General features: G+C 43.9%; 1 protein-coding gene across 1 annotated transcript in view; it reads left to right on the top strand.

Moving 5' to 3' along the window:
• Positions 1 to 9,252: 9,252 nt before the first annotated feature.
• SH3BGRL2 (SH3 domain binding glutamate rich protein like 2) overlaps positions 9,253 to 12,491 on the top strand; it is a 59,567-nt gene continuing 56,328 nt past the window's right edge. Inside the window, exon 1 of the mRNA XM_084889497.1 lies at positions 9,253 to 9,495. Within this exon, the coding sequence (XP_084745623.1) occupies positions 9,451 to 9,495 (45 nt within the window). The 5' untranslated portion in view covers positions 9,253 to 9,450. The remainder of the gene's footprint in view (positions 9,496 to 12,491) is intronic.

The following is a 12,491-nucleotide window of genomic DNA, read 5'->3' on the forward strand; positions in this document are numbered from 1 at the left end:
AACAGACACTGATGAGGTTTTATACCTCAAATCCTACTTTATACCTACACCAGGAAAAGTGATGACACATATTGCAAGGAGATCATACTTTAGGTCATACTACAGAGACTCCTTTGAAGGGACCCTATTCCATGCCTCTCTGCATGGTTCTCACACAACCACTCACTCACGGAGCTTTGCACTCCCACCCAGGACTTCAGTTTGTGTCTGAAATAGTCTCGCCCCCACCTCTACCACACACTCTCTGCTTAATGAATCTTCCTATTCCCCACATCTAATAGAGTGCCTAGTGCCTAACACATTCGATAAATGCTTTTAGTAAGGAATTAAAATAGCATCAGACCCTTCTATTGAATAGCTATCAAAGTCACAGGTTTCTTAGGAATTACAAGGGCATTTTAATAATTTTCTGGTCTTGAGATATTCTTTCTTCATAATTATTGTTTTAAATAAATGCAAATTGCTGAAGAGATGAAGTTTGCTAAGTTACTGATAGAGAGCAGGTGTTCAACAAATAAAATGAACCAAATGGATTGGGCTTTTAAAAATGACATGTGCTGGGCAAACGTAAACTGTGCTTAAGGTAAAATTAAGGGATCTCACTACGCTGTTCCTGGGGCAAGAAGAATTTAATGAATTTTTAAAATATGTCTGGTTTACAACCAGGGAGCAATTAGTACTGGGTGGGTTATAATTCCACTCTTAAGTACTTTACTTTGTCATAAACTTGGTGATATGTTGGCCCGTTCATGGCTTCTGAGTACAGTAAGTTGCATTCATAAAGAAGTCTTGCTCCCTGGCATCCGTTCTGAGTGGAATTTCACTCAGTGCAAAAATGCTTCCCTTCTCAGAAGATTCTGTTTAGACCCAAAGGCTCTCACTGCAGTGGAGACCCAGGTGCTGCAGAGCGATGCCTGCAGCTGAAGCTGCTCAGAATGAAGCAGCAGAGAGCGGAGGAGGAGAACCAGGAATCTAATCTTAAAGTGCTTTATAGTTATTCTCATCTTTTTCTAGTAATTTCACTTCTAGAAAAGAGTTGAGAAACTTAAAGGTAAAACCTTTACAAAATCATTATTTTAAAAAGTTATGGTTCAAGGTATTAAAAAGTACTTAAACACAAATGTTTGTAATTTCCATTCAGTAGGCCCTTCAAAATTATAGGAAAAAAATATGATAAAAATAACTGCTACAACAATAACATTTTATGTTTGTTTAAACTGACTTCCATTTTCTCTAGTTGTAGTTACATATAAACATTTTTTAATATATATATTTTATTGATTTTTCACAGAGAGGAAGGGAAAGGGATAGAGAGCTAGAAACATCGATGAGAGAGATACATCAACTAGCTGCCTCCTGCACACCCCCCACCGGGGATATGCCCACAACCAATGTACATGCCCTTGCCTGGAATCGAACCTGGGACCTTTCAGTCCACAGACCGACGCTCTATCCACTGAGCCAAACCGGTTTCGGCTATAGACATTTTCTTATATTTCCTTTGTTGTAATTACTCTAAATGGCCTTTTTACCTAGCATAATGAGAAATTATAATGAGAAGACTCATAGCAACGTATTCATAAGAAATCAAAATGTTTCAGAATTCAACCATAACCTAATGTAAAAGTTTATTATAATATTGGTAATCTATTTATAAAGTAGTGACCTGATAACCAAAATATTGTAGAGTATTACTAGTTCCTCTAACTTATGTTGCCTAGAGCTATTTAAGCAATATCAACTTGGAACCCTTATTTTGTTATGGCGATGTCATCTCCTGACCTATGATGTAGTCTAGTTGGGGATATCTATATCTATATCTATATTTATCTATATGTCTATCGATATCCTATCTAATAAAGATGGAGTATGCTAATTGACCATCACTCCATCACAAAGATGGCTACACCTACAGCTGAGGCCAAGTTCCCATAAGGAGCCTTAACAATCAGCAGGGATCTGAGGCTACCCCCTCCCCCTTCCCCCCCTCCCCACTCCTGGGTGGTTTGACAGGAGACCTCAGGCTATATCCCCCAACTGGCAGGGCCAGGCCAGGGGACCTGAGGCCATACCTCCCTTCTGGTGGGGCTTGACGGGGGACCTCAAGGTGCACCCCAGTGCTAGGTCAGAGGAACTCAGGCCATGCCCCCCACCCAGCGGGACTTGATGGTGGACCTGAGGCTGCGCCGCCGCACCCCCACCCCCCCTCCCCCGCTGGTGGGGCTTGATGAGGGACCTCAGGCCATGCCCCCAACGCACTGGGACTTGACAGAGGACCTCAAGGCATGCACCCTGCCCTGGTCTGGGCTGGGGGACCTTAGGCCACGCCCCCCGTCCTGGCACTGGGCCAGGGGACCTGAGGCTATGCCCCCTGCCTGGCAGGGCTTGACAAGGGTGGGACTGGCTGGGTCTGAATCTAGCCCTATTAGGGGGCGGGGAGCAGCCAGGTCTGGGTCTCATGCGATTTTGAACCACATGTGGGTGGGAGGGGACTTGACTCTGGGTCTTGCCGTAAGCCCCAGACTCTGACAGGAGGAAGGTTTTCATATACATTTTACTAATTTTCTTTCATATCTGACACTTCTATTATAGAAAAAGGGCAAACAGCAATATTAAATTATTTCCTCTAATTAATCCCCTTTTAATATGCTCAAATTTCGTACAATGGGCCACTAGCTCCAAGCTACAAAGTTTCATTTGTAGATGGTAAATAAATTCCAGATACCAGAGCCTCTGCTTGGGTTGCTGGGGACATGGCTGGCCTGCAAACCACCACAGGCCCCTCACTCAGGCCACCCCATGCCCCAAGGGAACCCCCACCCTGATCCGGGACACCCTTCAGGGCAAACCAGCTGGCCCCCACCCATGTACCAGGCCTCGATCCTATCTAATAATAGAGTAATATGCAGATCGACCATCACTCCAACACACAAGATTGCTGCTCCCATGTGGTCAAAGATCCTGCCCTCATGTGGACACAAGATGGCCACCACAAGATGGCCAGCAGGGGAGGGCAGTTGGGAGGCACCAGGCAATTGCAAGGGAAGGCAATTGAGAGGACCAGGCCTGCAAGGAAGGGGGGCAGTTGAAGGCGATTAACCCTGAAGGGGAGGGCAGTTAGGGGTGACCAGGCTGGCAGAGGAGGGAAGTTGGGGGCAAACAGACTGGCAAGGGAGCAGTTAGACATCAATCATGGGAATGGTTAGGGGTAATCAGGCTGGCAGGCATTAGCGGTTAGGGGCAATCAGGAAGGCAGGCAGGTGAGCAGTTGGGAGTCAGCAGTCTTGGATTATGAGAGGAATGTCCGACTGTTGGTGGGATCAGGCCTAAATTGGCAGCTGGACATCCCTCAAGGAGTCCCAGATTGGAGAGGGTGAAGGCTGGACACCCCTCCCCCACGGCCCCATGCACAAATTTCGTACACGCACACACACACACACACACACACACACACACACACATTGAGTGGCCAGATTATTATGTGTTCAGAGATCATAATAATTTGGCCACGCAGTGTGTGTGTGTGAGTGTGTGTGTGTATATATATACACACACACACACACACACACACACACACACATATATATATATATATATATATATATATTTTATATATTTTATATATTTGATTAGGAAAGTCCTACAAGATTAACAAAAAAGCCAAACAATAAAATCTAGACTTTTCCTTCAAGCACTTAGCATACTCTTGTTCAGTTTTCTTCTTCCCAATTAGCCATAATCTCCATGAGGGTAGGGAGTGTGTTTGATTTACTGCTGGATCCCCAGCATCTCGTATAGCATCTGGCACACTGTGAATGAATATAACTGCAAGAAATGAGTAAACAGCACACAAGGCTTTCAGTTTATCCGGTGGTTACCAGCAAATCTCAAAGCCTCCTTGATACGAGTTCTAAGATGGTGGCTTGTGCCACTCTCTCTTTTCATACCTTTTATCTAGTGGGAATGAGATATTGGGGAAATAACAGTGTTTTCTCCTTTCTGAGAGGATGGGGAACCCTACTGGTTGGGGTGAATGTGAACTGATTCAAGACTTAAGTGTGAATGTTGGTTTCATGCCTAATCCTCACTTTACAATTTGCCTCCAGGTCTTTAACATGAATGTTAAAAGTTCCATCCAGTGCAGGGATTACTTAGTATGGTTCCAGTTAATTAATATTTTATGTGATTAAGAATAAACAGAAGGGGGCTGAAGCAGCAACATAAAAGCAGTGGATGAATTCTCTTAGGAAATTCAAGCTACATTATTTGACTTTATTGCTTGTTTCATTTCACTACTGCTCCTTTTATCTTAAAAATGGCCTCCAAACTTCATAACATCAAAGAGTTTTTGTTAAGTATTTTATCTGCCCATGACACTGTACAAAGAGGTTTATATAACCCGATCCTTGTTATTTAGAAGGCTAAAATCACAGACATGAAACAGAAATGTTTATTGGACTTACTGTATTTTTATGCAAATGAAGGCCACCCCAGCTTTACTTTGCATGATTAATAATAGTTCATGCTTCCTGGGTCCTAACTGTGTGAGAAGGCCTTTTATATGCATCTTCTCCATTAAGGCCCCCAACAATGAGGGGGGTGAATTATCAGCAAGTGAAGTAAACTGCCTTAGGAAGGTCATACCGCTGTGACATTAATACAAGTCCAGCTAGGAATCCTCCTTCCCTAACGACTCTGACCTAGCCCTGCCCTTTGGCTTCTGACCTCCCCTCCCACAAATCTGCCACCCACTCACAGCCAAATGTGCAGAGTCAGCTTTTGGAGGATCTACTGCCTGGAGCAAGGCAGGATGGTGACAGGCATGCTGTGGTGGCTGAAGTTCCTTAAATCCTTGGGGAACCAGATAGTATTGGATTAAGTGCTGTTAAGAACAGGGCAGCTCTGACAGCACAGAATTACCAATCAGATTCAATTCCATTCCATAAATAAAATCTGGACAGTTGATACTCCAGAGTGCTTGAAAGAGCTCTTTATTTAATCTGTGGCTAAACCTTAATGAACAACGTTCATGTTCTCTGATTCCCCTTCAAACTTCTGTCCTTGCTTGTCCCCTGGCATTACCCCTCAAGACCTCATTAGAAAAGACTCTATCATTGCATCTACAACCTCACTAGCTACTAGTCCTCCAGCCACTCCAATCTGGCTTCTGCTTCCACCCCTCTGCTGGGAGTGCTCTTGCAAAGGTCAGTAATGATAATAAGCAATCCTATATAATAAAAGGCTAATATGCAAATAGACCAAACGGCGGAACAACCGAACTACCGGTCGCTATGATGTGTGCTGACCACCAGAGAGCATAGGTGAAACATGGCGGGCGTCAGCAGTGGTGGGATGGTGGAGAAGGTGAGCAGGAGTGCCAGACCAAATCGGGGCCCTGGGGCATCAGGGAAATCCTCTGATGGTTACTGAAGATTCTTTGTTCCCACAGGCCACCTTCCTGCCTGGCGCCTGCTGCCAGCACCAGCCCTGCTTGCCCCTCAGGGCTTCTCCACCTACCCTTGCTCCTGAGGAGTGATTGGGGCCAGCAGCTGCTTCTCACACCCATTGCTGGCAACTGCAATACAAGTAGTTTCTTTTGTAATCTTGTCTCTTTTATTTTCTGTATTTATTTTTATTGATGGATTGATTTTTTGGGGGAAGGGGGAAAGAGCGAAATATCGATTTGTTGTTCCACTTATTTATGCATTCCTTGGTTGCTTCTTGAATGTGCCCTGACCAGAGATAGAACCCACAACCTTGGTGGACCCAGATGATGCTCTAACAAACTGAGTTACGCTGCCAGAGTTATTGTCCATATTTAGAAACTATTTTTTTTTTTTTTGAGAAAGGGACCACAGACTTCACCAGACTGCTAAAGGTTGAGAACTTCTGCTTTAAAACACTTTGCTCATTAGCCAACCTTATTATGATGATTATTTCACAATATATATGTATATCAAATCATCATGCTGCACACCTCAAATTGATACAATGTTGTATATCCATTATATCTCAATAAAGCTAAGGGGAAAAGCCACTCTAGCTGGATGGTCCATCATGACTTGTAAAGGAGATCAAGTCTTAGGCAATGCAGGGGCAACTTCCCTAAAACCTAATGACCTACTCAATTTTCTGCATTCTGTCTTTAAGTTTCAGCTGCCTGCTCTATCTGCAGCCTCTACTTGTCAGATGGGCATCTAATCTTTTCTGTGCTATGATACCCTGGTGTTAATCTTGGACCTTTAGCTTGTATCCCAGATTGCTTTCTACCCTTGGTCACTCTTCCACTTTACTAACTCTGAGTCTCAACTCCATACTGGCCTTTGAGGTTTCCTGGACTGCTAACACTCTGTCCTGCACACAAGTTCTAGTCAACCCAGGGTGGAGAAAACATAGCTAATAATTATTACCAGAGCAATTCTTAAAGGATAGCTCTGATCATATTTTTCTCTTTATCAAAATGCTTACAAATTAAAGTACAGACTTCTCAGTAAGGGCAATTTTGGTTGCAGAAAAGTTGAAGTGGCTTAAGTACCAATAAGATGAGGAATTTGTGATATAGATACAGTGATATTACACAGGCCTCCATAGCAGGGATAAAGAAATAGGTTGAACCATAAACAGAGAGTGGCAAACTTTTTTGGTAAAGGGCTAGACAGTAAATGTTTTAGGCTTTTCAGGCCATATAGTGTCTATTATTCTGCCATAGACATTATGAAAAAGAATGTGTTCCAATAAAACTTTATTTACAAAACAGACAACCAGCTGGATCTGACACACAGGTTTTAGGACCCCTGGACTAAAGGATTGCCAGGACACTCTGAAACTTATTTCTGCCATGCACCACATGTCTGCTTTGTTGTTCTCTTCCTACTGACTACCTTCTGTAGCTTTTCTGGTTCTAGGTTGGATCATGGCTTCTGAAAGCTCTGATCTTCCATGCTACACATTCAAGGTCAAATTCTCTCTCTTAATTCTGTCTGTCTTAATTCCAAATCCTTAGGGTAGGAATGTTTCCTGGCCTTGCTTGGGCCAGGCGCTCACTCCAAGACCAATCTACTATGGCTAATCGTCTGGGTCTTGCTGTATGGACAGGGTTTGGGGGCACCATCATCATTATAACCTCTTGGATCAGAGTGGAGATACAGATTCCAGAAAAGGGCAAGGAACTAGGCAGATAACCCAGGTTAGTCCCTTGCTGTATTCATTCAAACCTTTTTTTTTTTTTTTCCAGCCCTATTCTCTATAAGTCCCCTTACTTCCCTTTTGAAGCAAAACTGACTCTTTGCAATTCTCACATATTCTGCAAATTCTCACCCTGCATTCTCCCCTATCTGCCAGCAGAAATTCTACTCATCTTTAATCTATTAATCTATACATATAATATGTAAGATTTTACACACACACACACACACACACACACACACACACACACACATGTTGATTTCAGAGACAATGGAAAAGGGAGAGAGAGAAACATCAGTGATGAGAGAATCACTGATTGGCTGCCTGCTGTCTGCTCCCCACTGGGGATGGAGCCCACAACTTGGGCATGCGCCCTGACCAGGAATCAAACCATGACCTCCTGGTTCATAGGTTGATACTCATTGAGCAACTCCAGCCAGGCAATTCTACTCACCCATAAAGTCTCTTCCAAAGTTCCCCTGTGTTTCTTTTATATCCATACAACACTCCATAGGTATTGCATTTCTTGTTCTGTCTCTATTTCTGTACCTTTTTCTTTTGCAGACAATAGGTGCTCTGCTGACTGAGAAAATGACTTTTTCATCTTTTCATCCATTTTGTGCCTTTCAAAGAATAGATTCTGATTTCCTATTATTGAGTTTAACCATATCTTCAGAGTTATATAACTTCAAACTGAAGAAAATGCTGACTGTTATAAAGTTGCATTTATACAGGAAATTAGTATCTACCTTTAAGATACATTCCCAATGTTGAATGTTTTAAGTTTTTATAAACATTTATTTCCACACTTATGGTAGCCAAATTAAAGTATATGTGAACAGAGCTACTAATTACAGCAAAATTTATTTAAAATTGTTGAATACTAAGAAGAAATAAATTCCCATTAAGATTGTATCTCGTTATTATAGTAAATTAAAAAGGAATCATACAGAAATGATGTAAGATAAGTAATAGGAAAGGCTATAAACTTAAAGTATTCAAAATCGCTCTAAAAAAACAAATGGCCCAAACCAATTACAATAGTATTTGCGTAAGAAATTTTCCAAGAGACCTCATTTTCTTTGTTTCTAGAATTATTAATTACCATCTTTCCGAGAACTCTGCCAGGCTCCCCTGATGAAAGGAAGAAAGTAAGTACAGTACTGCAGGGGGAAACTGGTTCATTTCCACTAAACAGAGAGGCTGGCGCTTTTGTGAACTAGAAAAGCACTTGCTAACGAACTATTCCTAAACCATTAGCAACTACATAAAGGCTTTTTATGTAAGGGCATCCTCCAGGGAGCCCACGCTGGAATGTACAGGTCTCAAAAAGGCACAGATTTGGCTCCGCTGTAAATATTAGGTGGACAGAGGCAAAGCCATTGTGTAAGGCAGGGGGTGGGGCGGGTGGGGTCCAGATTCCCAATGTTGATAGAAGGATTCTGATTTCGCTTGGTATTTATTTTTTTTTCTCTACTACAATTACAGTTTTGCTAGGAAAAATAGAATATCGGTTGTGCTCTCCCCTGGGTTTCTAATTTTCAGTGTCTGCATTAAAAAAGAAAACCTCCTATTTATCTAAAGGAATCGTCTTTCCGCAGTCTCCAGAGTGACTAGGAAAACAGAGGCGCGCCGAGCCCCGTGCACTCCCGCCAAGCCCCTACACACACACACACACACACACACACACACACACACACACACACACACACCCCAACCACAACCCCCGGCGCGGAGGTCCCTGGGGCTCGCCCCACGCACATGAACCTGGGTGGGTTTGCTGCAAACCAGTCAACCACAACCCAACTTGGACTTTGGACCAAGCCCTTTTGCCTCGTTTCATGTTTCCTCGTCTCCCTGGCATCCTCGCCACCCCTGTCTTCGTCTCTTCCCTGCCACGGGCTCTCCCTTCTGCAGCCACGGGCACGCCTAAGGCACTGACAGCGCAACCAGGAGGCCACCTGAAGGAGCTCCGTCCACCGTCACCCCGGGGAGGCGGGAACTACAACTCCCAGCATGCCCCGCGCCGGCCTCCCTCCTCCTCCTCTCCTCCCCTTGCTCCCAGCCTGGGCAGGAGGCGGGGAGGCGCTGAGCTTTTTTATCTGCAGACCAGGAGGGAGGGACCTAGATCCCTGCGGTCCTACCCGGAGGAAGCCTTCGGACCGGTGGTGGAGCCGCGCTTCTCCGCAGAGTTCTGCCCCCGCGTCCGCACCAGCCCAGAGTCCACGGGGGGCGGACGGTGCGTCCCGGCGCCGCGGCGAGAGGATGGTCATCCGTGTGTTCATCGCCTCCTCCTCTGGCTTCGTGGCGGTGAGCACGGCGGGCACCGGGGCGGGCCGGGGTCCGGGGAGCCGGGGAGCCCGGGAGCCGGGGCCCGGGCGCCGGGGGCGCGTCCTGCGGGAGGAGCGCGGCGCTCGCCCTTGCGGGTCTGGGCGCGCGGACGTCCGGGCGCGCCCCCCGCCAGGTGACCACTCACACCCTGGGACAATGGAAAGGGCGGGAGCCAAGGTAAGGTGGGGGGCCCCCGGGTCCTACTTCCTTGGGTGCCGATGACTCCCGATGTGGGACTTGCAGCCTGGTTAAGTTTTGTGCGGGAGCTTTCCCGGCTTGTGGAGTTTGCTAACCTGGCTCATGAATGAAACAAGTGGAAGAGGGGATTGCTCGCTACCCACCCACCCTTCCCTGCCAAGTACTGTACATTGCTTTAGTTGTAGACCTGCGCAAAGAGAATGGTAAACCAGGTTTTTCCTGTTGCACTAGGAATTTTTGTACTGTGAGTATTGTTACAGCTTTATGTAAATGTGTGTTTGGATTCTCTCTCCTCCTCCCCCCTCCCTAATCCCCCAATGCTGTTGTCAGTTTCACCTTGGGGATGTGTAAGTGGTGGTCTCTTTAGTTACTGTAAGTTATTTTGTTTGGTTGATATTCTTGAATAGTTTAAGGAAAACATTTTTTTTAGGAAGAGAAGGTAAAGCGCCAGATGTCAGATTTTAAGGAAAATTCAGTAGTGTACTTGATAGCCCCCCACCTGAGTAAGACATGTGGCGATATGTTCTACACGATTAAGACTTGGTTTTCTTAGCTAAGATTAAACGACAGGTGTAAGAGGCTTTTTGGTGAGATATGTAATACACCCATAAATACATGAAAAAGTGTAGTATTTGATTGCTTACACTTTGATCTGGCCAGTTGACTTTCCAGCAACTCGGCTCAATTATCCCAAAATTTGTTTCTGAAACAGGTGGGATGGAGGGCGGAATAGAATGTTGTTTGCAAATCCTTAGAAAGCAACTGAGGCTTTTTATTAAGAGGAAATCAACACTGCAGTATAAAAAGAACTCCCTTTTGCTGTAGGAACAATGGATGGGAAATGCCAACTTATCTTTATATGCAGGCATGCTGTGGTCCCCAGACTCCTGATAGTTTTTTGGGTTTATAATTATTTGTGGCTGCTTAGTCATACCTGCCTTTTTATAGACTTCTCCACTGATGCTACACTTTCATGTGTTTGGAAACCCATACTGGTTTGTGGATAGATTTTTTTTTTTTTTTCAAATGCACTCCTTCATAAGAATGCAACAAAGTCTTTGTTTCACCACCAACTTGCCTGCTTCAATAATTGTTCTATTACCATTTTTTTTTTTTTTTTATTGCACCAGGGATGCTTTTAGTATTAAGAGGTCTAGGCTATATTGAACAAGTCATAGGTAAAACTTGAGGCAATTACTTGGCTTATCCTATTAGTAGATAGTTTGCCACGTTAGTTCTGGAACCCCATATCAATTCCATTAACAAATATTTATTTCCTGCCTGCTATGTGCCTTTTTAATTTTTCAATTTAATGTTCTGTGCTTTGCTCATGACACTAGACTTGAGAGACCCAAGTGTTTTATTTTTGTTTTTAAATTCTCACTCCAAGACATGTTTGTTGATTTTAGAGAGAGGGGATGGGGGCAGGGGAGAGAGAGTGAAGCATGGATGGGTTGCCCGCTCCCATACAATCACAACCTAGGTATGTGCTCTGATCTGGAATCGAACCTGCAACCTTTTGCTGTTGGTGTATGGGACAGTGGTCCAACCAACTCAGCTAAACTGGCCAGAGCAAGAGACCTACGTTTCAATGCCGTCTCTGACTAGTAGTATAAGCTTGGATAAGGTGACCATCCTGCCTGAGTTGGCCTCTGTAGAATGAAGAATTGTGTGATGGATAGCCCAGAATTACACTCTAGCTTTATAATGCTTTGACTTCACAATTGGGTAAATGTGGATAAACCCTGGCAACAGCTTCTTTTATTTTAGCAATATACATATTATTTTTCCTTTGGTGTTTTACTGTGATGTCTCAGGTCCTCTCACCACCCACCTGGTAGTATGTGTCTTTACACGGTTTGATTTGAGCTGGAAGACATGCTCTGTGATCACATATGTACAGCCCACATTAATTATCCACTTGGTGGACCCCATTTTTTCAAGTCTCAGTTAATCCTCAGTCATCAAGTCTCTCCAACTGTACTATCTCCTATATCAATACACAGTTTTTCTGTAACATGATATTGATGCTTTTGGCAATGATAACTTTATGTACAAGAATGATGATGGCTGAAACCGGTTTGGCTCAGTGGATAGAGCATCGGCCTGTGGACTGAAAGGTCCCGGGTTCGATTCCGGTCAAGGGCATGTACATTGGTTGCGGGCACATCCCCGGTAAGGGGTGTGCAAGAGGCAGCTGGTTGATGTTTCTCTCTCATCAATGTTTCTAGGTCTCTATCCCTCTCCCTTCCTCTCTGTAAAAAATCAATAATGTATACACACACACACACACACATATATATATATACATATATATATATATATATATATATATATATATATGATGATGTCCAAGAGATAATGAAGTTGTTTAAGTCAATTTAAACAATGTCATGCAGGAAATGTAGTAATAAGAATTTCTAATTTAAAAGTATTGAAATCAGTTAGTTGGGCTGGGGAGGCGGATGGGGCTTATAGCATTGAGCAATATGAAGCTTTGAAGCCATCGCTGCCATGTTTTCCCTCCAGCAGTGGTGTGTTGACCATTGGCACGGTTTTATTTGATGTCCATTGGTGAGCAGCAGCAAGTGCATGGAAGAACAGATAATTTGATTCCCGAGTCAGTTTGAATTTAGCTGATGTTTATTAAACCTCGAGGGAAGAATGTGACTAGAATTAAACTTAGCTAAGTAAGTCCCAGGAATTTCTAAAAAGATGCTCTGCCCCAGTCAACAGTAGATTCAAACTTTCTATTTAGAGTAAATGCTCATCTTATT

This window comes from Pipistrellus hanaki, assembly GCF_964339955.1.
Source record: "Pipistrellus hanaki genome assembly, chromosome: 7".
Classification (NCBI taxonomy): Eukaryota; Metazoa; Chordata; class Mammalia; order Chiroptera; family Vespertilionidae; genus Pipistrellus; species Pipistrellus hanaki.